This window comes from Myodes glareolus, chromosome 1, assembly GCF_982192425.1.
Source record: "Myodes glareolus chromosome 1, mMyoGla1.1, whole genome shotgun sequence".
Lineage (NCBI taxonomy): Eukaryota > Metazoa > Chordata > Mammalia > Rodentia > Cricetidae > Myodes > Myodes glareolus.
Genome location: NC_142026.1, coordinates 137,255,656 through 137,280,504, shown reverse-complemented (window position 1 = coordinate 137,280,504; position 24,849 = coordinate 137,255,656). Strand labels below are relative to the sequence as shown.

The 24,849-nt window shown below is 44.9% G+C and overlaps 1 protein-coding gene across 3 annotated transcripts in view; it reads right to left on the bottom strand.

Moving 5' to 3' along the window:
• Positions 1–24,849, bottom strand: part of Pacrg (parkin coregulated) — a 458,578-nt gene that overhangs the window by 170,994 nt on the left and 262,735 nt on the right. For all 3 annotated transcript variants that reach the window (XM_085687467.1, XM_085687463.2, XM_085687473.2), the window contains exon 4: positions 21,274–21,423. In XM_085687467.1, coding sequence (XP_085543593.1) covers positions 21,274–21,423 — 150 coding nt within the window. The remainder of the gene's footprint in view (positions 1–21,273; positions 21,424–24,849) is intronic.

Below are 24,849 nucleotides of genomic sequence, written 5' to 3'. Positions count from 1 at the left end.
TAAGGAGGCAAGTTTGTGCTCCCTTACCCACGAACTTCCTCACGAATGGGCTCCACAGGACCCAGGGGAAAAAATCGTGCAAATTGTTAGCCAGGAGAAGAAATTTTAAAAAACCCAGAAATATCATTGTGTGTGCCTCTCAAAGTTCAGTCAGGTGATAAGTTGGCCATTTCTACTACTACGATGCCATTTGTCCCAAGCACATAGGATCCAAACTTTAAAACCACTGAAAGTCAAAACTCAAATCCATACACTGGTAAAGATTTCTACCTTCTAAAATACAATAACAAAATACTGCTTGATGCTTTTGTTCAGCGAATCCTTAGAGTGGCGACCACATATTCCTAGAGGAGCTGGAGGGTCTGCCTACTAGAGCCGGGGCAGCTGTGACTTTGCTGCTGGGACAACAAGGAGAGACTGGCTATCCTAGATGAGGTGGGCTAGCAAGCATCTGAACTGACAGAGTGCAGCAGGCACAGACGGTGGAGGGGGGAGGGCCTGGGAATAAAATCGCAAATAAAAAAGTATTAAGACTGGGAAGTGATTGAATTGTGAGGTGCAAGGGAAAGAAAATATTGAAAGATTACTCCATTGGATGCTTTTAAAAAGTTGGCTGGTACAGAACTCTTACAAATAATCCAATATTTTCTTTGGCATTATGAAACATGGCACTGAATCCAGTCAGTTGGGCTATTCCCTGTCCAATAAAATGATACTCAGAAAGAGGATAGGAAATAATCAAGATGTCAGCATGCCCAGGGACATGTTGACAGTGTCTGTCAAGGTGATATTTTGCTTTCAGGCCAGAGCAGTGATCTAACGTTCCAAACTGTGGAGACAGGGGGCCTACATTTACTTAATTTGTATGGACAGCTATGGCCTCAGACAGTATCACTTGTACTGAGCCCAAAAATCAGAAAAGAGGGGGTGACCAACAAGTATTAATATTTACACACTTTGAGGTAAGCAAGATTCCTATATACCCAGGATAAAAAAATAACAGCTAGAGATAACAAGGAGATGGACCAATGGGCAATGTGCCTGCCATAAAAACATTAGGATCTGAGTTCAGATCCTGATACTTACACTAAAGAAACCCAACAACAACAACAACAACAAAGCCCAGATGTGGTTTATTGCATCTGTAACTCCTCTGGTGTGTGTGTGTGTGTGTGTGTGTGTGTGTGTGTGTGTGTGTGTGTGTATGCACTATGTGTGACTCCTTGAACTCCCTGGCCAACCAGCCTAGCCAGTAAGTGAGTGTCAAGTTATGAAACCCTGTCTCAAAGACTCAAAGACAAGATAGCTTTATGGGTAGATATAAGAAATCAAGCTGGGATTGTGCTGGATGATTTCTCCCTGGGGCTTCCAGAGCTGAAAGGGGATTTTCAGGTTACTTGAGAAAAAAATCTGACTTTACTCAACTGTGAACTCTGAAAACTACAATACCAACTTGCTAGACATGAGGCGTTCCTGGTACAGTAGTGGCAGCATGCTTAGGGAGGTAACCAACCACTCTGCTTCAGCCTGAGGCTGACTCCAGAGGAGGAAACTCCCATCTGGTACTGTAAACTCAGCCCCAAACCACTGGCTGAGGAGGTCCCAGAGAGGAACTAACCACTGCTATTTAGCTAAAATGACATGGTGCCGCACTGTCTTTCAAATATTTCTGTTTCTACCCGGAGACCAATGCTGTTCTCAGCCTTAAGTAGGGAAGTTTCCTTTCGCAAGGAATTGCAGTGAACGCAGAGGTGGGTGACGGATCAATTGCCGAGAATAAGTGATGCTTTAGTGCTTAGCCTAAGTAGGACATTTGTATCATCCCTCTGCTCGGGGACGTTTAGAGGAGGAAGAGAATCTAAGATCCAGAAAAAAGGAAAGGCAGTGAAATGCTGTCTTGAGAGCATGACACAGTCATTGTAAACAAGATTTCAGAATGACAGGAGCTTGCACTGGGCCTTCATAAGACTGAGCCAGTCTGAAGGTTTCCTACTACTAGTTAATTCACACAGAATCCCCCCTTTTACTTGATCATTATTAGCGATTCATCTTCCCAAAACAAACAAACAAAAAAGTAGATCTAAACTTGTGTTACTGTTTGCTGTTTTGTTTTTCTCTTTAATTTCCAAATCACAATTAGTTCCCACCTCCCAGTGGACAGGCCCTGTAAGCCTCTCTCCCAGGCCAGCTTCCTGCAGTTGTCCCGAACCATTTCTGGTTTAGTCTTGCTGATGAGGACTTCATGGAGAAACGGACACTGTCAGCAGAATTATCTTTCTACACACAGGGCGGACGGCTGCACAGGAGCAGCTGTGACCTCAGGGACATTGCCGTAGGGATGCCCACATTCTGATGCTCAAGGACATCTGGGGGTCACATTTATTAACTCAGTAAGCTCTATGCACGCTCTATTAACTGTGCTGTACACACCATGTGTTCATTAGAACTCTTGTCTAATCTAGAGCAAGTGGAAAATCTACACTATCGCCTAAATGCTCAGTCTGGGTCTAGTTTTTAACCCAAACTCAATATCACACACAGTCTATTAATAGCTAGGTCATAGGTAATGATATTGGATGCTAATTCTTTTTTGTCCTTGTCTTATATAGGTGTATGTATGCACACTTTGGAGGACGCACATGGCCGTGTGTGCACAAGGAGAAGACAGAGGAGGCCAGGCTATTGTTGCTCCATTACCCTCTGCCACCTTACCTTGAGACAGTCTCTCACTGAACCTGGAGCTAAGCTGGTGGCCAGCAAGCTCCAGTCATCCACCTGTCTCTAGCCGCCAATAGTGTTGGGGTTACAGGCATGCACAGGCCACACCCGTCTTTCCTGCACGCGCTAGGGATCTAACGCAGGGCCTCAGGCGAGCATTCTCACCCACTGAGTCGTCTTCCCACCCCTCCCAGACCCATTCCCTCACTCCCTGCTTCCACCCCCCATCATTGTGAGCTACTAATCTTCCCCAATTAGTTCATGTCTTGCCTTTCACTGGCTAAGCCTTGTCAACTCTGCTCTCCAAAGTGTGTTTCTTATAATTGTCCTAAATGATCTCAAACTTATAAGAATAAGAAGGATTAAAACAATGGCTGTGGAGAAGTGGCAAGTCTAGGAGCTCTACCAGACATGACTGGCTTAAACACGGGGAGAATAAAATCAGTTATCCAAACAATTGTCTAATATACGGTAATGAGACACCTAATTAGGTGCCGTGGAGAGGCTGGGTATTCACAAGATGGCAAAAACCATGGAAGTTATCACTGTTTATTTCTCTCTCCATTTGAATAATGCCATCAGGGCCCTTTTATGAACCAATTGTCAATGTGCAAATTACTTAATCTCCTGCATCCATTTGCTCATCTGCTCAGCTGGATGAAGAATACTTTCCCTCTCCTGGGTTTAAGGATTAAATGAGATGATTCGTGAAAAGAGCTAACCCCAGAATCTAGCCTGGAGAAGACACAAATGAATGTTCGCCTTTGTTAAGAACAACAAAAGCCACCCTGAGACAAATTAGCAAATCAATAATCACTTTAAGAATTAAAACAAAGGACTATCTACCCTGTAAGTATGGTTGGTAGGACAATTCTTCTGGGTTTACATTATTATAAAACAAAATGGAGGCGAGAAATAATCAATTTAAAAAAACTCTATGTGCAATGCTAGTTTTAACTGTCAACTTGATACAATCTAGAATCACCTAAAAGAGTCTGAGAATGTTTATGAGGGATTCCCTAGACTAGACTAATCTAGGGAGACCTGCCCACTCTGGATGGAGTCGTCCCCTAAGAAGGGGATCCTGAATAGTGTAAGAGTAGAGAGAGCTGGGCACAAGCAACCACGACCTGCTGCTGTTTTGACTGAGGGCGTATTGTGACCAGTTCCTCAAGCTCTCGTGCTGTGACTTCCCACCTATGACGGACTTTAACCTGGAATTCTGTGGCAGCTCTAATGAGAACAGCCCCTTTAGGCTCACAGGCTGAACTCTTAGTCCCCAGTTGGTGGACCTGTTTGAGGACTAGGGGTGTGGCCTTGTCCTAGTGTGCCCCTAGGGGACAGAGTTTAAAGTTCCAAGACTGTGGCATTCCCAGTGTGCCTTCCCCTCCAGTCCATGGTTTGAGATGTGAGCTCTCAGGGGTTCCTGATGTCATGCCTTTGCTCCACCATCATGGAGTCCAAGCCCAGCTGAATGCTGTCTTATTATGCTGCCTTAGTTGTGGTATTTTATCACAGCAAAATAAAAGTAACTAAAGCAAACTCCAACTCAAACTAAACCTCTCCTCCCTAGGTTGCTTTTGTTTGGGTATTTTATCAGGGTAACAAGAAACAATCCCAAGGTACCATTCATGCCTAGTGAAGCTGTCTGGAATTCCTTAATGGATCTGTATACAGATTGCAGGGTTCTGTCACACATTGTATATTAATTCACGGTCTTGGTAGCAAAATTCTTTATTTTTTTTTTCTGTCCCTGGCCTAACATCTTACTGTCTGTAGAAGTCCATTTTCTCAATGTTCCTATATTGAACCATTTGGTCTCAGCAAGCTAATGACAGACTAGTTGACTATATTAATGACCACTTTTTAAAACTTTCCAAACTTTAAACACTTTTTATTTGGTTGAGTCTTTTTGTGAGCTAAATAAATTGAGTCATTGCATTTTCTAAAGGAATGGCTAAGTGCTAATATTAATTGCATAAATTTGGAGTCAGTTTTGTATTATGCATGCTAGAGATTCTCAACCAAGAAATTAAATAGTAATTAGAATTTATCTTCCCACTGCAATCGAACAGTGTTAAGTTTTAAAATGTGTTAAATTGTATCTCACAGGTTTTTCTAATGGAAGTTCTAGCAATGTGAAACTATGCTTTAACAGGCAGGCTTGGGACATTATGTGCTGGGCATAGAATTTAGTATTTATTTAGAGATAGTTATATCAATACAAAAATTCATTTATAACTGATTATTACTCTGGGCATGTTTTATTTGGAATGGATTGTTTTTTCTTCTTAAAATGTGAGAAATTAAGAGGAATTTAATAGGACAATAGAGCGCTCTTAGAAGTGAGTGACAATCTCTGAGGGCAGGGAGCTGGCTTTCCGCAACAGGGTCAGGCAAACAGTTCTCTGTAATATGGTGATAAACACAGATAAATGCTGTTTTCAGTCACTTCACAGATATTCTAAGGATGCTCACTCTATGAGTTAGTACTAGGACTAGAAGAGCAGGTTTTTTGTATAAACTACAACTGTACTCATCTCCAAATATTGTTTGTGAAGGACAAATAGCAGAGGCAGTTTTTAACCCACATGTCTTTTGAGTTCAGAAAGCCCTGTTAGGGGCTATCAGTCAGACTAAAGACACTGCACCCTTCCACCTAAAACAAAACAATGAGGTTCAGTTTTATTCCATGTCCTATTAAAACTGTCCAGTTAAATTATATAGTTATTTTAAATTTCTCTACTTAGTAATTTGGAAATAAACATAAAGCATCAATAACCAATAAAAAAATCCATTTTCATCAAGCAATGGAACTGGATTGAACTGTGAGTGGTTAGGTATTAGTTACACATAAACTACATGCTGTGGGTATGAGGTGTGAACACTGAATTATTGTGTTTGGTCTACAATTACAATGTTCTTATGATGTTTGTTTTATTGCACTTCCTAATCTAAATAGCAAAACTCATGTACCTGGCTCCCAGTTAAATTGTCCACTGGTGTTCCGTACAGACAAGGGGGCCATATCTACTTCCATATCCACTTTCATTCCAAATAATTTCTGTGTAAAGGTCCCGAGGCCTCCATAGCCTACTCATCTAATGTACTTATGGATGGCTGCCAGCTTTGACTGGGGCTCCCATCCACTTTTCGTCCTTGTCCACCAATCAGGGAGATACACTGGGCAAGAAACCACAAGCTGAAAAGATACACCTGCATCCTTCCTAGAAAACACAATGAATACATTTTGGATTAAACTAATTTAGTTTTGAATCTTAGCTGCCTGTGGCAAAGTTCTAAAATTTTTTTCAACTGGGTTCCTTAATTTGGCCTTAACAGCTATCCTCTATGAGGACTGGGTTAGCTGATACTGCGGGGACCCCCAAGGCAGTGCAGTCTGCAAGGCTCTCCCCACTTCTGCTTCTGAGACAGAGGACACCTCACTTAGTTGACAATTTCACTGTCACAGTTTTTATGTTCATGCATTTTGGCTTTGCTGCTTTGGTTTGGTTTCCTGAGATAGGGTCTCACTCTTTAGCCTAGGCTGGTCTCAAACTCACGGCAATCTTCCTGCCTTAGCCTTTCTAAATGAAGAATGCATCACATGGTTTAATTAGCACACATTTTACTTTCTCGGTGATACATAAAAGATGAAGTATCCTAACCCCTTGTTACATCTTAAATTTGATAAAGTGGAATAAACAATTCTTTTAAATAGATTTTCCAAATGTCTAAGAGGGAGCAACATTTTTCTAGGAACAACCTAGTCTACAATTGGCACTGATTTTATCCATAATTACGAGAAGAAATTTTTCTGGGATTAAAAAAAATTAGTTTCACATGGCTCCATGACTTTTAGCAGAACATTCTGCTTGATTTTTTTTGTGTGTGAGTGCGCATGCATGTATATGTGTGTGTGTGTGTGTGTGAATGCACATGCATGTGTGCATGTGTGTGTATGAGAGAGAGGACATGTGTGGGTTCAGGTGTAGAGGGCAGAGGACTTCAGGTGTCTTGTTCTGTCATTTCTCACCATATTCTCACCAACCTTGGAGCTTGGTTAGTGGCCGGCCAGCCTCAACAATCCTCCTGTCTCCATCCTTTGTGCCATGGGAGGCCAGGCCCGGCTTCTTCTGTGGGTACCAAGCAGCAAGCACTCTTGCACACTGAGTCATCTCAACAGTTCCCTTTTGGTGTTTGGAACGAGGCACGCTCGCTGTAACCTTCGGGAGCTGAGAACATTTTCCGGTCATCATTGTGCACCACCACAGAAACGGATAGCATGAGAATGCCTTTGCCTCGCAATGCACGAGAATCCGTGTAGATGAGCAACAACTTTGATGGTGTGGCACATTATCGCTGCTACAGATGACCAGCAAAACTCCCTCTTTCTGCAGCGCATCAAACAGACTTGCTGATTGGCGTTCCAGAGACAGCGCCTCTGAAAGCCAGCAGACACCGTCTCCAGTGTTCTGGCTCCGTGTCCTGTTATCCTGTTAGTGTCTGGTGATGCTGTAGGTGTTGGCTTGGACCCGTGACTTGGTGAGTCATTTTGACCCAGCTCTCAGTGTGTTCACATGTAAGGAAGGGAGACAAAGCATGGACACTAACATCCCCATCCTCATTCCAGAAGTCCTGTGTGATTACAGGAAGTCTTGCTGTATGGCAGACTGTGCAGCAGGGAGAAACACCATTGGTAACTTAGTCAGAGACACCACCGTCTCATTACCAGGCTGGCCTTTTGAAAGGCATTGTACCTACTGTTTTTCATTTTCACTCATAAAAAAATCATTTAAATATTAGATAATGTGGTCCAACTCCAACATCAAGGGAGTGTTTAAACTTTAAACTGTGTCTTGTACCTCCACTGCAGGCTGTGTACACTTCGGGCTTCTCAGGTCAGGGTTCAAGTTCTTCACTTGGTGTTGAAGTTAATTCTGTGTCCTCTTGATCATGGACTTCACATTTATGGTCATAACTGAACAGGTGTCATGGGTTGGATGGTTACATCCAGAAAGCACACTTCTGAATGTGCCCCCTCCATCCCAATTCCCATCTCTCTGTTGTTAGAGCACCAATCCAAACCCAACCATGGGATCACTTTGGAGATAAAATTAAGGATTTTGTGATGGCTAACAGTCATCAAGTTGAGGCTTGTCAACTTTCCAGGATCTAGGTTAACCTAGGAGACGAGCCTTTGGACCCACCCTAACTATGGATAGCACAAATCCATAGGCCAGGGGCCTAGATTGAATGGAAAGGAGAAATAAAGCTGAGAGTAGCATTTACCTCCCCCACTTCCTGTGGATGCATGGCAACCACCTGCCTCAACTTCCCCACCGTGATGACCTGAACCCTGAAACCAGGAGCCCAAACAAACTCTTTCCCATTAATGCTTTGTTGGGGGCATTTTGTCACAGCAATGCTAAAGAAACTGAGCTGACCTTAGCGGGGTGGGGTATTGCCCTCACCATATGAGCAGATCCTCAGGGCAACCAGAATGGGGCAGGAGGGGAGGCCAGAGGCTGGAAGGAACCATGACTGACTTTGAAGCTGAGAAGGCAGTGAGACAGAGAACATGGACAGAGTGACAAGAGGTTCATGGGCCCCTTGTCCTACAACTTTCTGCACTGATTTCTGTGGAAAGTGCTGCCCCGAGTTACATTTCCCTGCCCCCATTTGAGGTGCTTATCTGCAAAGAAAACATAACTTCCCTCTGCTCCTGGAGTTGGGTAAGGAAGTCTGAGTGCACATGATCATTCCTTGATCCCTGCTGGGGTCAGGTAACAGTCCCTGCTTGGGTCAGGTGACAGTCCCTATTGGGGTCAGGTGACAGTCCCTTCGCAGCCCCCTCCTCATTTGGTGCCGTGGTATAAAAGCTAGCCCCAGCAGAACAATAAAGAAGCTGTTCCACCTCAACCTCGTGTTCTGCGGATTCATTCAACCTGGACACCCTCCGCCGAGACTCGTGCAGACTCGTGGTTCCAGCCCGTGCGGGCGCGGCAGATTTCTACCTACAATGGAGGAGAGTCTGGAAGATTCCATGTCTCCTAAAGGAATGTGGACAGTTAGCACCTTGGTTTTGGCCTCATTAGAATCTAGTGTCACCTGGTTGAGCCCTCTGGGTGTCTGAGCCACAGAACTGGACTTCAGTAGTTACGGGTGTGGTAGTTTGTAACGGCAGTAACGGAAAATGAGTACACTGTGCATTCATGCCTCCATTTGGCAAATACATATGACCTCTACCAGGAGCTGCCAGGAGCTGGTGATGAATGGGAAAACAGGCAGAAGTTTCTGCCTCCATGGGGTTCACCGTCAGCAGTGGTAGCAGGCAGCCCAAGTACCTGCTTCCTAGTTTATCGCTATTTGATTCCGTGGACCTATTAGATCTCAGTGAGGTCCCCTAATTAGGTCATGTGCTGAGGGCCAAGCACATGCTGATCACCACTTTCTTCTTGGTCACACATCACACACGGGGTGAGCTCTCTTTCAGCGGGGTGGTAGCTTTGGGACTAATGGCCTCAAACACTTTTGGCTGGATTTATAAATACAGCACATGTGTGGTAATTCAGTTTAGGCCAATGATTTGGCAAATATTATGCATAGTGGATCCTTATAAATAAGAATTCCCCTTAGCACGACATGGAGACGGTCCACAAAGGGAGGCTTGCTCTGGATTCTCCCAGCATGCACAGCAGTAGCATTGGCAAAGCTGACATTCTCTTTCTTCAGATTGAGGTCAGCCTGAAAGCCCACCGCGTTCCTTCACAACGCCACTGGCTAAGGACAAGTGAGTCAAGACAGACCTCTGACTCCCCAAAGTCTCTCATCAAATATGGGTTTTCACTCTCCCAATTCTGTGTCCTGGCAGCAGGGAGAAGTTCCTGAGGAAGAGTAGAAGGTGAGGACTGTGAAGAGCATGAGGCTTGTGGGGTGGTGCTGCTGTGGGTGAGGTGGACACCCTCTGCTGGACCTGCCTTCCGGCTGTGGGTATCCACGCAGCTTCAGGGACACCAGGCAAAGCTGTGCGGGAGTCTCTGACGGATCTGACAAGTGGAGAGCGGCTGCACAGCAGCGCAGAATCTCTGGCTGAGGATGTTTAGGAAACTGCTCTGTTGGCTCCTAGGAGGCACTCAACAAAATGGGTGTGTGTGTATTCATACGTGTTTGTCTAATGTACCAGAGGACCATGTATGTGTGTGTATCCATATACATTTGTCTGTATGTTTAATGTATCAGAAGACCATGTACTCTGTGGTCCTTTCTTTTATGCCTCATCAAAAGCCTTTGGTAAAAAGAACCACATGACACTAATGCCACTGGAATTAGCCCCGTGGGCATAGGGACACCAACCTCAAGGCAAGAACCAGCTACATGGCACACAGTGGCCTGTGATGAGCGGCGTTTCCAGTCTGACATCACGTTTGTTCTCATTCCAGTGTTGCTTAGTGTCCTACTGAAATCCTCTCAGAAATTCTGGCTGGCCATCACAAAATAGAAAATATGGCATTACTATATCTGAAGGGGCAGGGAGCAGGTACTCTAAAGAAACACATACATGCCTCCTTCCGGCTATCAGATCGTGGGAACAATGGTCTCCAAGAGGCTGGAATTTCCCCGCAGATCTCATGTTGGGAAAAGGAAAAGGCCAAATCCTGGTGCAGCTAGAGGAGGGACTGGCCTCCTAGGAAGATATTTCAGTTTGGACAATGTGTCAGACCACACTGTAGGAGACACTGGGGCTGAGATGATGCTGATGGGCGAGGCCAAACCTAAACATCATGTCAGGACCCTGAAGATGGACTACTGTGTGGGGGTCACTGGACCACTTCATTCCTTTCTCCAGTGGGATTACATTGGTAAATCTCTACTTTTCATTACAACTATGAGCATGTATGTGTGTGTGTGTGTGTGTGTGCACATGTGTGGTATATGCATTAGTCATGTGCATGTGTTTATGTGTGTGTGTGTATGCCTGTCTGTGTGTGTGTGAGGTATATGCTTGAACTCATGTACATGTGTATATGTGTTTGCATGCATATGTTTGTCTCTGTGTGTCTATGTCTGTGTGTGCCTGTTTGTATGGTGCATGTATGGGCTCATGCACATGTGTCTATATGTGAGTGTGTGTAGGCCTGTGTGTGTGTGTGTGGTATATGCATGAGCTCATGTACCTGTGTGTGTGTGTGTGTGTGTGTGTAGTGTATGTATGAGCTCATGTACCTATGTCTATATGCATGTGTGTGTGCCTGCCTGTGTGTGTGTGGTGTATGCATGTGCTTTTATCTATGTGTGCATGTGGAAGCCAGAGGCCAACAATGGATGTCTTTGTCAGTCACTGTCCACTCTATACTTGAGATCCGGGAGCTTGTCTATTAGTCTGAGTTGCTTGGTCAATGGGCTCGAGGAATCTGCTTGTCTCAGTTCCACTTCCCCAAGGCTGGGAATAGACATACGATGCTATGTCTGGTTTTATGTGGGTGTAGGGAATTAAGTCTTTACAAGGGCACTTTGTTGACTGAGCCATCTCTGGGCCTCCTTCACCATTATTTACTTGTCCTATTGAGGATGGGGTGGATGTACCTTGGCCTCTTGGGGCTCCAGTTCCAGGCTCCGACCCTAACAGCTCTCCAAACCTATATAACACTTTGGGAATATCATTAGTCTCCACCCATTAAGAAACTTGGAAAAGACAACATAGTTTCAGTGTTCCAAAACAGAATGACATCTAAGCCATTTGGTGAGGTGGTTATATGTTACATTTATAATATACAAACACAAAAACTACAGCACGAAAGCATTTCTGTTAGGACAACTACAAACTCTCCTTAATCCTTTGTGTATATACATAAACACCCAGCTTGCCTTCAGGTCAAAACAAAGCTTAAAATAGAGAATCACTGAGCGATAATGACCCAATTACATGCCTATTTTCTAAAAAGAAAAGAATTAATATTGTACCATTAAAGAGCTTTTCAGTTTGTGATAAAGATAACTTGAAGACTCCGGAAATAGATTTTAAGATAAGTTGTAGGGGCATAAGAGGCACGATTGGAATTGGTTTGCAAAAATTTAAGTGAAGGGTCACTGAGTGAGAGAGGCTGTTTTTCGTTGTAGGGCCACCTCAACAAGGATATAAATAGGTTCACAAAGAGCTGATAGCAATGTAATGTGTTTAAGAAACTGACCTTGAAGTGCTGGGGCTGGGGTTGGAGCCTGGATACTGTGACACCAGCCGTGGTTTTCCCTTTGTTATTTGTACATTAATTCAAGATGTCCACAGAACTATACCGCAGGAAGCAGGCAAGGAAGGAAATCCCAGCATGTCCATCCTGTTCCTTTTAGGGAAAGTTCTCATTCTGTTTACCAATTCCACCTTCTCTGATGGTTAAGCCTATGATGAGATAATTCTATTTCATTTTGGCAAAGCGACAAAACACAGAATTTTCAAAGGGAAACAATAAAAATGAGAAGCTGACTTCAGCCTAAGTGGAAAAACCTTCCTATGGGATCTTGCTCAGCTGAAACAAATCAACATAGGAAGTGTGGCAGGGGGCAGGGATGGGGCTGGACCTTCAGGGCCAAGGCAGGCAAAGGTGGGGCTCTACTTCTACCATGAGGTCAGGGAGCTGGGATCCAGCATGTCACACCCACAGCCCTGCTGAGGGTGGCATCTCTGGGTGCTGGTCTGAATCCCACCTGGCACTAGACCCCTCTCCAGCATCCAGAGGGTGCTCGTGGGAAATTCCTCAGGAGAGAAAGCAGGGGGTTTCCACCTCCCCTTGCAGGCTCAACACTGCCTGGGGCCAAGAGGAGGTTTCATTTTCATGTTAGAGAGTTTTGACTGTGTGAGGATTCTTACAAGGGCCTGCAGGACAAGAAACCCCGGAGCCTAAGGTGAAGGCAGGATATGAAGAGGATGGGAGAATATTGAGGCGGAGCCCCAGGCCTACAGTCTCTGCTGTTGCTGGAGTGCTTTACGTAGTGGCCTCAGTCAGTGGCACCCAACAGTGGGAACCAAACACTTGCCAGACTCTCCGAGGGGTCTCCTCCTCTGCCTCCTAACTGGGGCAGCATCCTGGAAGATGCTCATAGACAAGGCTGTGGCCTGAGTAGGTAGGTGTGAATATGACATCATAAATACCAAGAAACAGGGATGAAGCTCACCACGCCCCATTTCTCAGGCAGGCTTTCAGTGAGAAGCCCACCCAAGTGGAGGCAGGGGCAAGGACTTAAGAGTAAGCCACGTTCAGGGTTTGCAAGACTCTCTTGGGTCCTGTCTGATTCAAAATCCCCACAGGTCTTAGGAGGGAACATTCCAGACTCTACTGCAGACTACCAGGGGCTGGGGATGATCCCTGGGCTGAGCAAGGTTTCCATTCTGTCCCCCCACCCCAGACTTGCCTTATTTATACCATGAGTTGTGATGATTCAACATAACAAGCACTTGGTGACATCTTTGTTTTCTCTGGTGTCCACAAAAACCTTTAAAATGTCCTCTGCTGCAGCTCAGCAAAGATTTGCATATTAAGGAAACCGAGGCAGAGGCTTTAAATACCAGCAACTCTAGAACAGGGGGTACTTTAGGTGACCTGAAACGTATAAATTATGAACTAAGTGAAAAGGTTTTTTTCAGTTAGAAGCTGTGGGATCCTGTTTGCTTCCTGGGCCGCGTTAAATATGACTTTCTGCCACACCCTCAGGAGACAGCACAGGCCTGTTCAGTCCTTCCCATACACTGAAGACTCCAACAGAACTCTGCAGATTCGCCCTAAAGGTCTCAGCTGAGCTGGTGGAGAAGGGTGCAGAATGTGGTCCCCGCTAGCAGGGGGCAGGGCAGGGTCAAGGCCTGGGAACCAAGTGAAATCAAGGAATTCTGTGGGCAGATCTTGGCTGGGCGGCTTTAGAGGGGAGGGTGAGGATGAAGTAGATTCCAAACATGGCTTTGTGCTTTAAGCGGACAGCAGCTTTTGACTCTCCCCTTCTACCTGAGCTCTGGTGAGGAAACAGACCAAGAAACACAATCTAAGGCTGGGGTGTGGATCATGCGGCTCATCCCTGCAGCCCCAGAACAGTGCAGGAGGCCGACGTTCAGCAGGACCAAAAAGTCAAGGCCATCTTGGAGTGGGTGGCAAGGGTGAGGAGAGCCTGGGATACACACACAAATGTAAACAAGAAACAGGACCTCTACCCAGAGTGTGGCTTAGCTCAGGGAACAACCCACAACTCAGCTCACCAGTACGAGAGGGGCTGGGGAGGGGACAGAGGAGACATGATACTTTCTTTTGGACTTAGAGGAAAAGCAGGCCTATGACACAAAGGTCTTGAGACTGGACAGGGGCATGGTCACTCAAGGCTAGTAGGCACTGTGCCAAAGCACATAGGCCATCCTCATAACACAGTGGACACTGGTTCAGTCCTGTCAGGCCACTGGAGCCTGTTTCCTCAGCAAAGGCCTGTCACTGCTCCTACAAAACAGCGGAAACCTGTTCTGAGGAAACTGTTTGCGGTGAGCCAAGCTTTGGGTCTGGAGAAAAGCAAAATGTGCTTGGGCCACAGATCTGACTGCAGGTTGATATTCCTACCAGTCTGGTTTGGAAACAGTCTGGTTTGAGGAGTGGTCCTTTCCGCAAGGCCCATGCCCTGCCCTCCCACTTTTGCTCTGCATTTCTATAAGCTGGAGAGCTCTCACCTAATGGTCACATTGCTAACTACTAAACACTCTGTCTTTCCAGCCCCAGAACCTAGAATCTCTGGTAACCTTCACATCACATCAGATCACATCAGAATATATGCCAACCTTGTCTATTAGGCCTGTACAACCACCAGTAGCATATACACAAACTGCTACAAAGTTTACTGAAAGGCAACCCCTCTCTCTCTCTCTCTCTCTCTCTCTCTCTCTCTCTCTTCCTCTTTCTCTCTCTTTCTTCCTGCCAGAGCTGAAAAGGGGACATGCACCTCAGATGAGGTCACCTTCTTGACTGCTGTTCAGTGCAGACCTTCCCCCTTTATAAAGTTCTTTGTGCCCCTAAGTTTCCCAAGGCAGCTGCAAGGAGGATACTCCTCCAACATAAGAGGCCAGCCCTTGGATAAACAGATTTGTCAGCAACACCTCTTATTTCTAGAACGTTAGCTATCACTGATGAGAAGCTCAGACTTGGATTCCAAGGCAGTGGTGAGACAATGGCACAGTAACCACAGATAAAATGAGGGCGACAGGGCGCTGTGATGAGAAGCCACAAATGGAGAAGCCACGCACAAGCTCAAAGCCACACATTCTTTACTGAGATACTGGTTCCAATGCTCCATCAGGACAAGCAGTTCTTGGTAACTCTGGACATGAATTGGGGAGTCGAAGGAAGGAGCTAAAGCTACCGTTAGGGTGGGAACAGTGAACATAAACACCTGTCCTTGTTGACTTATTTGCTTAACAGGGATTATCAGCATCAACAAAAGACCTTCTATATCATATTTCTGCTGTTGGCATACAGTAAATGTAATAGTTCTTGAATTTACTTTGCATTGAATCACCTTATGAAATACATTAATTCTAACGGATTGTACATAATACCCTTGGAGGGACCACATAAAAGCATATGTCTATAGTTTTCCCCCCACAACCCTCTGAGGCAGGCAGTGCAGATACCTACCATTCACCAAATCTTCAGTCATGTGTGAATCAGTGCTAGTTATAACACACACTTAATTCCAGCTAGAAGATATGCGTACCAAACGGCTTCCTGAGAGTGCTCAGCTTGTTGAAAACATCTTTAATTCTTCTAACAATCCACTGTTTAAATGAAGGAAACTGAGGCACAGAGTAGCTGTGTAACTGCCCATTCTTTTCCTCTGCATTTGATAAACAGGATTAAAACACGAAACTCGAATGCCAGAGCCTTCAGCCCACAGAACTGCATGTGTCTACTACCTATGTTGTCCCATTTCTTTTTCCCACATATTGTTTGGTCTGCCCAAAGCATCTTCTCTTCCTGTGCGCCAGGTAAGCTCTACTGACTGGTTGAATCCTCATTTAGGCAGTGAGGTGCTTGGGCCTCTTGTTCAGCTTCTGCGGGCAATGAAATCCTCCATTCCAATGGGGATCCCTGGCAGACTGGGGGCAGCAATGCCCTGGGCATCCCCTGGGCAGCTCTGGGGCAATGGAAAGGGACTGCTTTCCTCTCCTGAGAGTGTTTGCAGCATCTCAGCAGAATGAAGAAACCAACAAACCTCCACTGTCTCTGCTCAAATCAAAGCCCCTTGTTTGACCAAACAAATTGTCCCCATGGGGACACCACAGGATGCTGCTGTTGAAGAGAAGCTCTCGCGAAAGAAGCCATTTTCACGAGTTAAGCAAGCCACCGTGGCACACAAGAACACACCAACTCTCAGTTGACTTGTTAAGTAAGATTTTGCTGGGGGTGGTGGGCAGGCTTGCGACGCTAACACTCAGAAGCCAAGGCAGGACGCTTCTAAACTGGGCTACAGGCTACAGCCTGTCTCAGAACAAAAGAAAACAAAGACAGAATTTTATCTTTACATGCCATGGGTGGAGATGCTCAGTCCGCAGTGGCAGTGAACCAAACAGCCCTTTTTTCCAGCCATAAGTTGTTAGTTGGCCACACCCAATTTGGTCACAGAATGCAAACATTTTGCCTCTGTGAAACTCACACACAGTTCCGAACACCACAGAGATGCTCAGACCAAAGGTCCTTACTTATATCTTCCAGTTTTGGTTGTTGTTCTTTTGTTTTCCAGCCCTAGGAGACTCTTTAGAGCAATGTTTTAATCTATGTGGAGCAAGTACTTAGAGAGACCAGATTCATATGTGATTATCCCTGTCTAACATTCAGAAGTGGTGGGAGGCAGCAGCTCCAATAACTCCCATATGGGTTCAGAACAATTCGATGCTTGCCAATTTAATAAATCACAAATTCCCAAAATGAAACTATAGACTAAAAAATGGGCAAACATTCTACAGGGAACAAACCTTAATTCCAAACTCAATTCAAATTTCCTACAGAGAAATAACCATTACACAAGAAAAATTACACTTCTCAGTTTGGGGTAAAAACTGATACCCAAAGTTCACCATCATTCTAAAGGACCACAAGAACAACCACACACAACTCACAGAAGTTTTTAGAAGGCCTGGGATCAGGTAGCCCAAGAATACTCAGGTTCTCAGAAAAAGTTTTTTTTTTATTCCAGAAGTCACTTAAATTTCAAGGCCAAATACCTAGTATAAACATTCTAAAATCTTGTAAATATATTCTTATTATTTACATAGACTGATGTGCCTGTGCATTTCGTATCCCTGGGGGGATGGGACATATGGACAGCAGAGATTAAAGGGGAACTCACAAGGTTCTGTTCTCTCTTTTCTCCATACGGAGCTAGGATTGAACTCAGGTCCTCAGGCTAAGCAGGAAGCGCTGTACCTGCTGCGGCACCTTGTGGGCCCTTGAATAACAAGCTTTGTCTCTTTAATGGGCTTTTTATCAGTCTGAATGGTGCATGTTGAGATCTATTTATTAAATATTAAGATATTTAATATTTTAGCATTTGATTACAGAAATATGGGTCAGGATGTTTGGTTAGTCATCTCTACTACATGGCACGTGATCCTATCAGCATCTTGGGGGCCAGAAATTTTGAATGCTTCAGGGGCAAGCTCATCCAGGACTATTGCTGCCTGGTGCGGGAGAATTGTCTGCATTCTGTCAATCATGTTTTAAATAAATGCTGATTGGCTAGGCAGGAGGTGTAGGTGGGAAAACCAGACAGGAAGTGGAAATGATGCAAGGAGAGCAGGAGAATTCTGGGGAGGAGGAAGTTGATTCCTCGACTCCTGCCCAGATCACTGAAGCAGCAGGATGTGATCTGCCCTACTGAAAAAGGTACTGAGCCACATGGCTAACATAGATCAGAAAAATGGGTTAATCAAGATGTGAGAGTTAGCCAGTAAGAAGCCTGACCTAATGGGCCAATCAGCTTTATAACTTATAGAGATCTCAGTGTGATTTTTCTCTGGGACTAAACAGCTGGGGGAACTGGGCAGGACAGAAAACCCCCCAACAAACAGGCCCCCTCATATTACAGCCGCCCTTAGGAACAAGGATGCCGCATGTGAAGACAGGCTCTTGGACGCCCTGCTCTGCTGTCAGGGCCTACAGCTCACAGCTTAGCTATGAATGCCTTCACGCCATTTTATGGCTACATCACATCATTAATTTTGTGGCTTCATCAGGTAGAGCTATAAATGGAACATTCTTATTGTCTTAATTTTCTGTAACCTTTCATAACGTCTATAAAAGATTGTGGGAGCGACCAAAGTGCAACTGGCTGTGTGACAGACACATTTTACGAATAGTTTATAGAAACTGCTCTTTCTCTCACCCCAGTGGAGTTCCTGGAAAGTCAGCATAGCTTGGACATCTCAAGCTCATTATGTAATGTGGAGCAATGAGCTCCAGTCAGTGGCAATGCTACCCTGAACATGCCCAGTCCTGTCTCATCATGAATCTAAATGTGGTTTGGCCTGGTTAGTACTTGAGTTGGTGAGATGAGACCTAAACACAGACTTATCTTTTTAAAAGATGGTATTACCCCAAACACCAGTCACACATCTGAGCTTAATCATTTTGCAAGGGAAAGACGGATTTGAAAACAGTTTATCCTTGAAGTCACATGGCACTCAGCTAGCATGCAGTCATCAGAAATAAGAAACATCTTGTGAAGCAAAGCTCTTGACATGGCTGGTGAGACCAGGAGCCTGCATCTTACTCACAGAGTGTGGAAGGGCCATGCTGGCAGTTACCCAATGAACAGAGAACATCTACCCTGGACCTGGGAGCCTGGTGTCCTCATTGTGGGCAACTGCTACCAGGTTTGCCTGGCTCCCTGACTGGTCACCCTCCCTCCCCCACACTGCCTGTTTCAGAAAAACTTAACATTAAAACAGGAAAGGCTTTGTCAAAGAGCTCAGACTGGAGAGCTAAGCTAAAGTGTGTACTTCAAGGGGACAGGCAGAAGAGCAGGGTCATTATGTTTGAAAGGAGTCTTTTGCCATTCTTTCTCTCATTTTTATCTAGCCCCATTTTAAAAAGATTTTGTGGTAGAACTTGAAAGAACTATATTTGCGTCTAAGTTGAACAAGACATCGATTTGCATAGAAGACAAGCATGGAATGGCAGAGGGATGGAAACGAGAGATTAACCTCAAATCTTTGGAACCTAGTTTAAGATTTTTCTTCCTATTGCTATTACTGAAAATCTCTGAGATAATTTTAATGATAAATAATGACAAGTTGTAAGAGATGTCAGAAATGTCTGCTTCAACAAAATAAGAGCCTTGGCTCTATGGCCATGGGGACAACATCTACAGCTGTGACGTGGATTTTTAACCAAAGCTACTGTTAAGAAAAACCATTTTCTAGTGAGAGTCCTAATCCAGCTGGCAGATCTGGAGTGAGCGCCTCACAGACCTCGATCTGGGTTCTTGAGACACTTCCAGGATTATAGTGCCCTTTACAGAATAGCATCCATTCTTAGGGCATAATGAGCCAATTTAATACAGGCCCTCGGAACATACTATGCCTCGCCCTGGCATTGTGGTGACAGACTCTGAAGAAAAGGAAGCAGAAGATAACATCTTCCCTCTTAAATGTCAGAAAAATGTTTGACAGAAAAGCAATTTGAACATGGAATTTCTGATGGATGCTTGAGAAATATGCCAAAATTGCTAGCTATGCTTGAAACCGAAGGTGGCTTAGCTCAACTATGAACTCCCACAGTGAGCTCTCCAATGAGATTCCTACAGACAAGTGACCTCTATCTTTACTAGGCGGGTGGGCACGTGCTAGTTACAGATGGAAAACAAGCAGTGCCTATGGACAACAGGACAGGGCAAGAGCAGCTTTGAACCCAGGAGGACTGGCTGTGTTGCCCGAATCAGTCCTGCCTCCCAGGTTTGGTACTCAAGAATTGTTTCTCGGGCTTCACCAATGCCCTTCATTTTCACACAAGGATACAAAATGTTGCTTAGATTTAAGTTGCAGATTTTATCATACGAGGAGAGTATATCACACTGTGGACATATCTATGCATCCCAACTTAAACGAGACAGAAGATATGTGGGCAGGTCCAATTGCCATGATCATCGAATTCAGATACAAATGTTTCTAAGGAAGAAAGCTACAGGAGGCCAGCTTCATAATCAAACCATGAAAGTACAGTCAGCCAGCACTTTGTCAGTTTGTGTGAGGCGTGCCGAGAAAATACTTGTGAGACTCAGCCTTCAAAATGCTAACCTAGAGTTGTTGAGCAGCTAGTCTATCTCCTTCCCCCCACAGATCTCTGCTTCTGGTTCTAGCTTCTTCCAGTTGAGCTAGGATTTAAATCTAAGAATACAAGGAAGCTTATGGTTTCCTTTTGAGCCATAATTGAATCGCATGCATGTGTAGTCTTTCTATAAATAGACGGATATTTGGTTCTGCCATATGGTAAAAATATTAATTAGAAATAAATAATGTTTTTAAGTATTTTTTATAACATAAGAATACTATTGTCAAAAAATCGGTTAGACAATATGAAACTAAATTACTAAAACACAGCTTTTAATTTCCTCTCGCTTAAGTGTCAATGCAGCCATCTCCTTTTCAGATGGCTTGAGAAAGACACAAACATATAATTAGGTTGTGCTGACGATCTCCTGAGAATTCCACAACGTCCTGAATAGTGTATACCTGGTGTGGGCCCAATAGCCATCAGTGATTATATTCAGAGATGGCGACTCTAAACACGAGGCTTGTCTGTGGCAGGGGCTGCCAAACACTTGGCTTTTTGTTTGATATTGTTTTCCTGTATGCACAATAAGCAGACCGTGTTGCAAAATCGCCATGCTGTTTCCCACTAAATTACCAACTTATTTACATGGCTGTCAGGAACTAACTTCAAATGTTGACTCCTTCCATGAATGTGAGAAGTACGGAACCTCAAAGTTAGCAACCAAAAGAAAATGAGACTCCCGTACTTTCGAGGAGGTCGAACTGCCAGTGAGCAAACCCACTGCCGCAGCCTGCCAACGATCCCAAGACGTGCTACAGATCCGTGCGGGGCAACATTCCTTTGAGTGCATCCTGAAGCTAAGTGAGAAATCTTTTTTCAAGAGATAAATTGACTCTGATATCTACTTTTAAATCAGTACCCACCATCCAAGTCATTGAAAATTGTTAATGACAAATTACTGAGCATTAGTAACTAAGAGTAGAAAAATACCATTTTTCTAGTTTTTTCCCCCTTGAAATGAAAGATCAGATGTTAAAAGGCTCCAAACTGCCTACCACATCTGAACAGCATTTAAAACACTCATTTCCAATCAATTTATAAATAGTGGGCTATAAAGTTTTGCAGGGAGGATCAAAACCCTCTAATGTCTCCAGGGCGATTCCGGGAAATGCACAGAAGTGCCAGTGTTCCTCTGCTGAGTATGTGGGCCGCACGCACGTGTGAGGAGCAGTAAGGGAAACATACTGGCCCTGAGATCACTCACCATTCATGTTCTTAAAGATGTTCAGGATGGGGAGGATCTGGCGGTAGTAGGGCACCAGGGCTTCGCCCACCATCTCTGCCGACACAACCAGATGCTGGAGGACCTTGAGCGTGACGCAGATGACCTGCCGGTTCCGGAGGTTCAAGGCATCTGTGCGGTAGGAAAGTGAACAAGCAGAAAACAGCATGCGTGAATTCTATGTTAAGGTGGAGCTGCTCATAGGTGCATTTAATTAAACTGTGCTCTACTGGGGACCAAGAGAGCCTTATTACTATAGCTCTGAGGTAGTGCAGTTCCCTGCTGAGATTCACATTTTATTTGGTTCTTGTGCATCCTTCAAGCTTATGTGGGCTCCTCGCCAACTCTGATAACACTCCTTCTTCCCTCCCCTCCCCTCCTCTTTTTCCCTTCCTTTCCCTTCCCTTCTCTCTCTCCCCCCCCCCTTCCAAGGTTTTTCTGTGCAGCCCTATTGGTTCTGGAACTTGCTCTGTAGATCGGGCTGGCCTCGAACTCAGAGACCTACCTGCCTCTGCCCCCCAAGTGCTAGGATCAAAGGCGTGCACCACCATGCCTGGCTACTTTTCATGTTCCCATCCAGAGAAGAGGTTGGTGGTCCGAGGGAGAAAGATAGGCGACATAGAGCATCAAACACCACCTAGTGTCTGGGTGGCTGACTGGACAGGCGACCACCAGATCGTGTGTGCGATGATCTCTCTCAGCTAAGAATCCTGCTGTTCTTTCTCCTCACCCCTTCTCTCTGTGTGTTTATGTACATGGGCAGGTCAGAGGTCAACAAGCATCTTTGTCACTTGGTTTCCATTTGCCTTTTATGAGGTAGGGTTACTGGCTGGCCAGCAAATCCCAGGAATTATCCGTTGATGGGATTAGAGGCACACACTGCCATGTCTAGCTTTTTATGAGCCTGGCTAGGGATCCAAACTCAAGTCTTCACGCTTGGGAGGCAAGCAGTGGGCCATCCTCCCAGCCCTGGTTCCCTGCTGTTCTCAAGGCTATTATCATGAAAGCATCTTTATTTTTAGGAACTAGAACTTGGCTAGTGTGCATGTGCAGAAACTATAGACTGGTTACCAACACAGGTAGCATTTTTGGTAGAAGCGAACATAAAGTGTACATAGATGCTTAAGGAGGTGTAGTAGGAGACTGCTTGTTTCCAGACCCGAAATAATTATACAGAAACCATATTAATTACAACACTGCTTAGACAATAGCTTAGGCTTTTTAGTTAACTAACTCTTACATTTTAAATTAACCCATTCCTATTATTTTGTATTTTACCATGACACTCGTGGTTTATAGGTAAGGTTTTGGTGTCTGTCTCCTTTGGCAGCCACATGGCATCTCCCTGACTCCACCTTCATTTCCTTCTCTATTTCTGCTTGAAATTCCACCTTTTTCTATTCTGCCCTATCATAGGCCCAAAGCAGCTTCTTTATTAACCAGTGGTAACAAAACACATTCACAGCATACAGAGGGGAATCCCACATCAAGAAGGCAGGGAAAAAATAGAGAAAACATAACCATCCCACTACAAAGAGTTAGCCATAATGAAGACCAAAGGAGCACACAAGCTTAAAGAACAGTTAAATTACCTGGTGGGCTCATCTCTGCAGGGGCTGAAAGGTGCCCTTTGCTCCAATGGGGCATCAGGTCATTGGTGTTAACGTGTGAACCTGGCCAGCTCATTGACACTTTCTGGGCCCTGCTTTCCTTAATCCCAGCAGCCTGTCATTTGCTTTCTAAGATGACTACATTAAAATGATGGAGATGAAGAGCCACACGAAGCATCTATTATAGGGCCAGAGGGGTGACAGGACATGGAGCCCCTGACTACAATAAAAGCCAAAGGCTCCTGATTCTAAAGTGTTCCACCTCCTAATAAAAAAGGAACAACTATGACCGTAAAGCAAGGAATAAAGCAGCCAAGCTATCAAAGGGACGGCCACTACGCCTGGGAGGAGCGTTCACATTGCTCTTGAGTCCAGCTGACAGCTCCCACAGCTCTGATATTACCAACGTATCCCACTCAGTGTGTATCAAAGACACATTTCCCTATATGAACTTTCTTTTTATTCTATGATGTGACCAGGCTGGCTCCCTATTACCCAGTTTTCATCTCTCATAGTCCCTATGTTGGAAAATTGTGTTTCTGTATTGGAGTATCCTTGAATTTAAGTCATCTGTTCCATTATTACCTTCCTCCCTCCAGTTCTGGTCTCCATTCTCACCACCCTTCCTCTGGTCCTGAATCTCCATCCTTGCCTTCTCTCCTCTGATCCTAGATCTTCATCCACAGCTTCTTTCCTCTGATTTTAGGTTTCTACCCTGACTTCCCTCTTGTGGTTCTGTGTCTCCATCCTCAAAATTTCTTAGGCCCTGGGTCACCATCGCCACCTTCTCTCTGCTAGTTGGTCCTGCCTTCTCTCCCTTAGTTCTAGGTTTTCACCCTTCCCCTCTCTTCCTCTGGTTCTAGGTCCTCATTTGCATCTTTCCATCTCTGATTCTGGGTCCTCTCTCTCATATCTACTCTTCTGGTCCTGAGTCTCTATTTTCACTAGTTCATATCCAACCACCTGCTCAAAGAAGTTCATGCTGCTCCCTGTCTCTCGCTTTCTTATCAGAGTCAATGAAAGATCAGTCAGATCCAGCGAGACAGTCAGGGAAAGTTTAAACTCAACTCAATCCCCAGTGAAAATCCAAGAAAGCACCATTTAGTGATTTCAGACACTTCCTGTGGAGACACTGGGAAGTTTTTAACAATGAAGTTGAGGTCAGCTTGATCTTCTCCAGTAACACTGGGGGCTGGAGAATGGACACACTTCGGAGTCGCTCCACAATCCCTGGTCCTCAAGGCTGCATTCCTGGTTGGTATGAAAGTAACCATGAACGTAATAAACTGAGGAGCTCAGTCTTAACTCTAGGAGTCCACCTAAATATAACTGCAGGGTTTGGTGGCGTGATGGCCTGTCATTACAGCTTTTCCACACTTTGCAGGCCATGCTGAATCTTCTGAAAAACAACTAAAAATAGGATGCTGTAATTTCCTCTGCAAGCTGTGGCGACAAGACAGTCGAAACGAGCTTGAGAGCGTGCAGGAAGGAGGCAGAGAGTGGAGGGCTCACAGCTGGCAGCCAGCCTGTTGCTGGGCTTAGCCAAAGGACCATGCACTGAGCACTTCTTGTGCCAGGAATTAAACCTAGCACTTTATACGTCTTAGGTACTAATCCCCCTTCAATGCTTGCAGAGAGCATATTGTGTGCTCCTCGTAGTTTTAGAACTGAAAGTGTTGGAAAGAACAAGACACAGATGCTAATAATGTCCACTGGGGATTCCAAACTGGCATGGCAACAGATAGCAAGCATACAGCACAAGTCTGATGGCTGTGACAAGACAAGGTTATTAAACAGCCAACACAGGGGTACTTAGCTTAGACACCAGGACAAAACTCAGGGAACAATGGATGCTATTTAGCCACAGAATTCCCATGCAGGGAGGTGCACGGGAAACACAGGCCCCTCCTTGGGGAAGGGAGCGCACTGCAGCTGGATAGATGAGAGC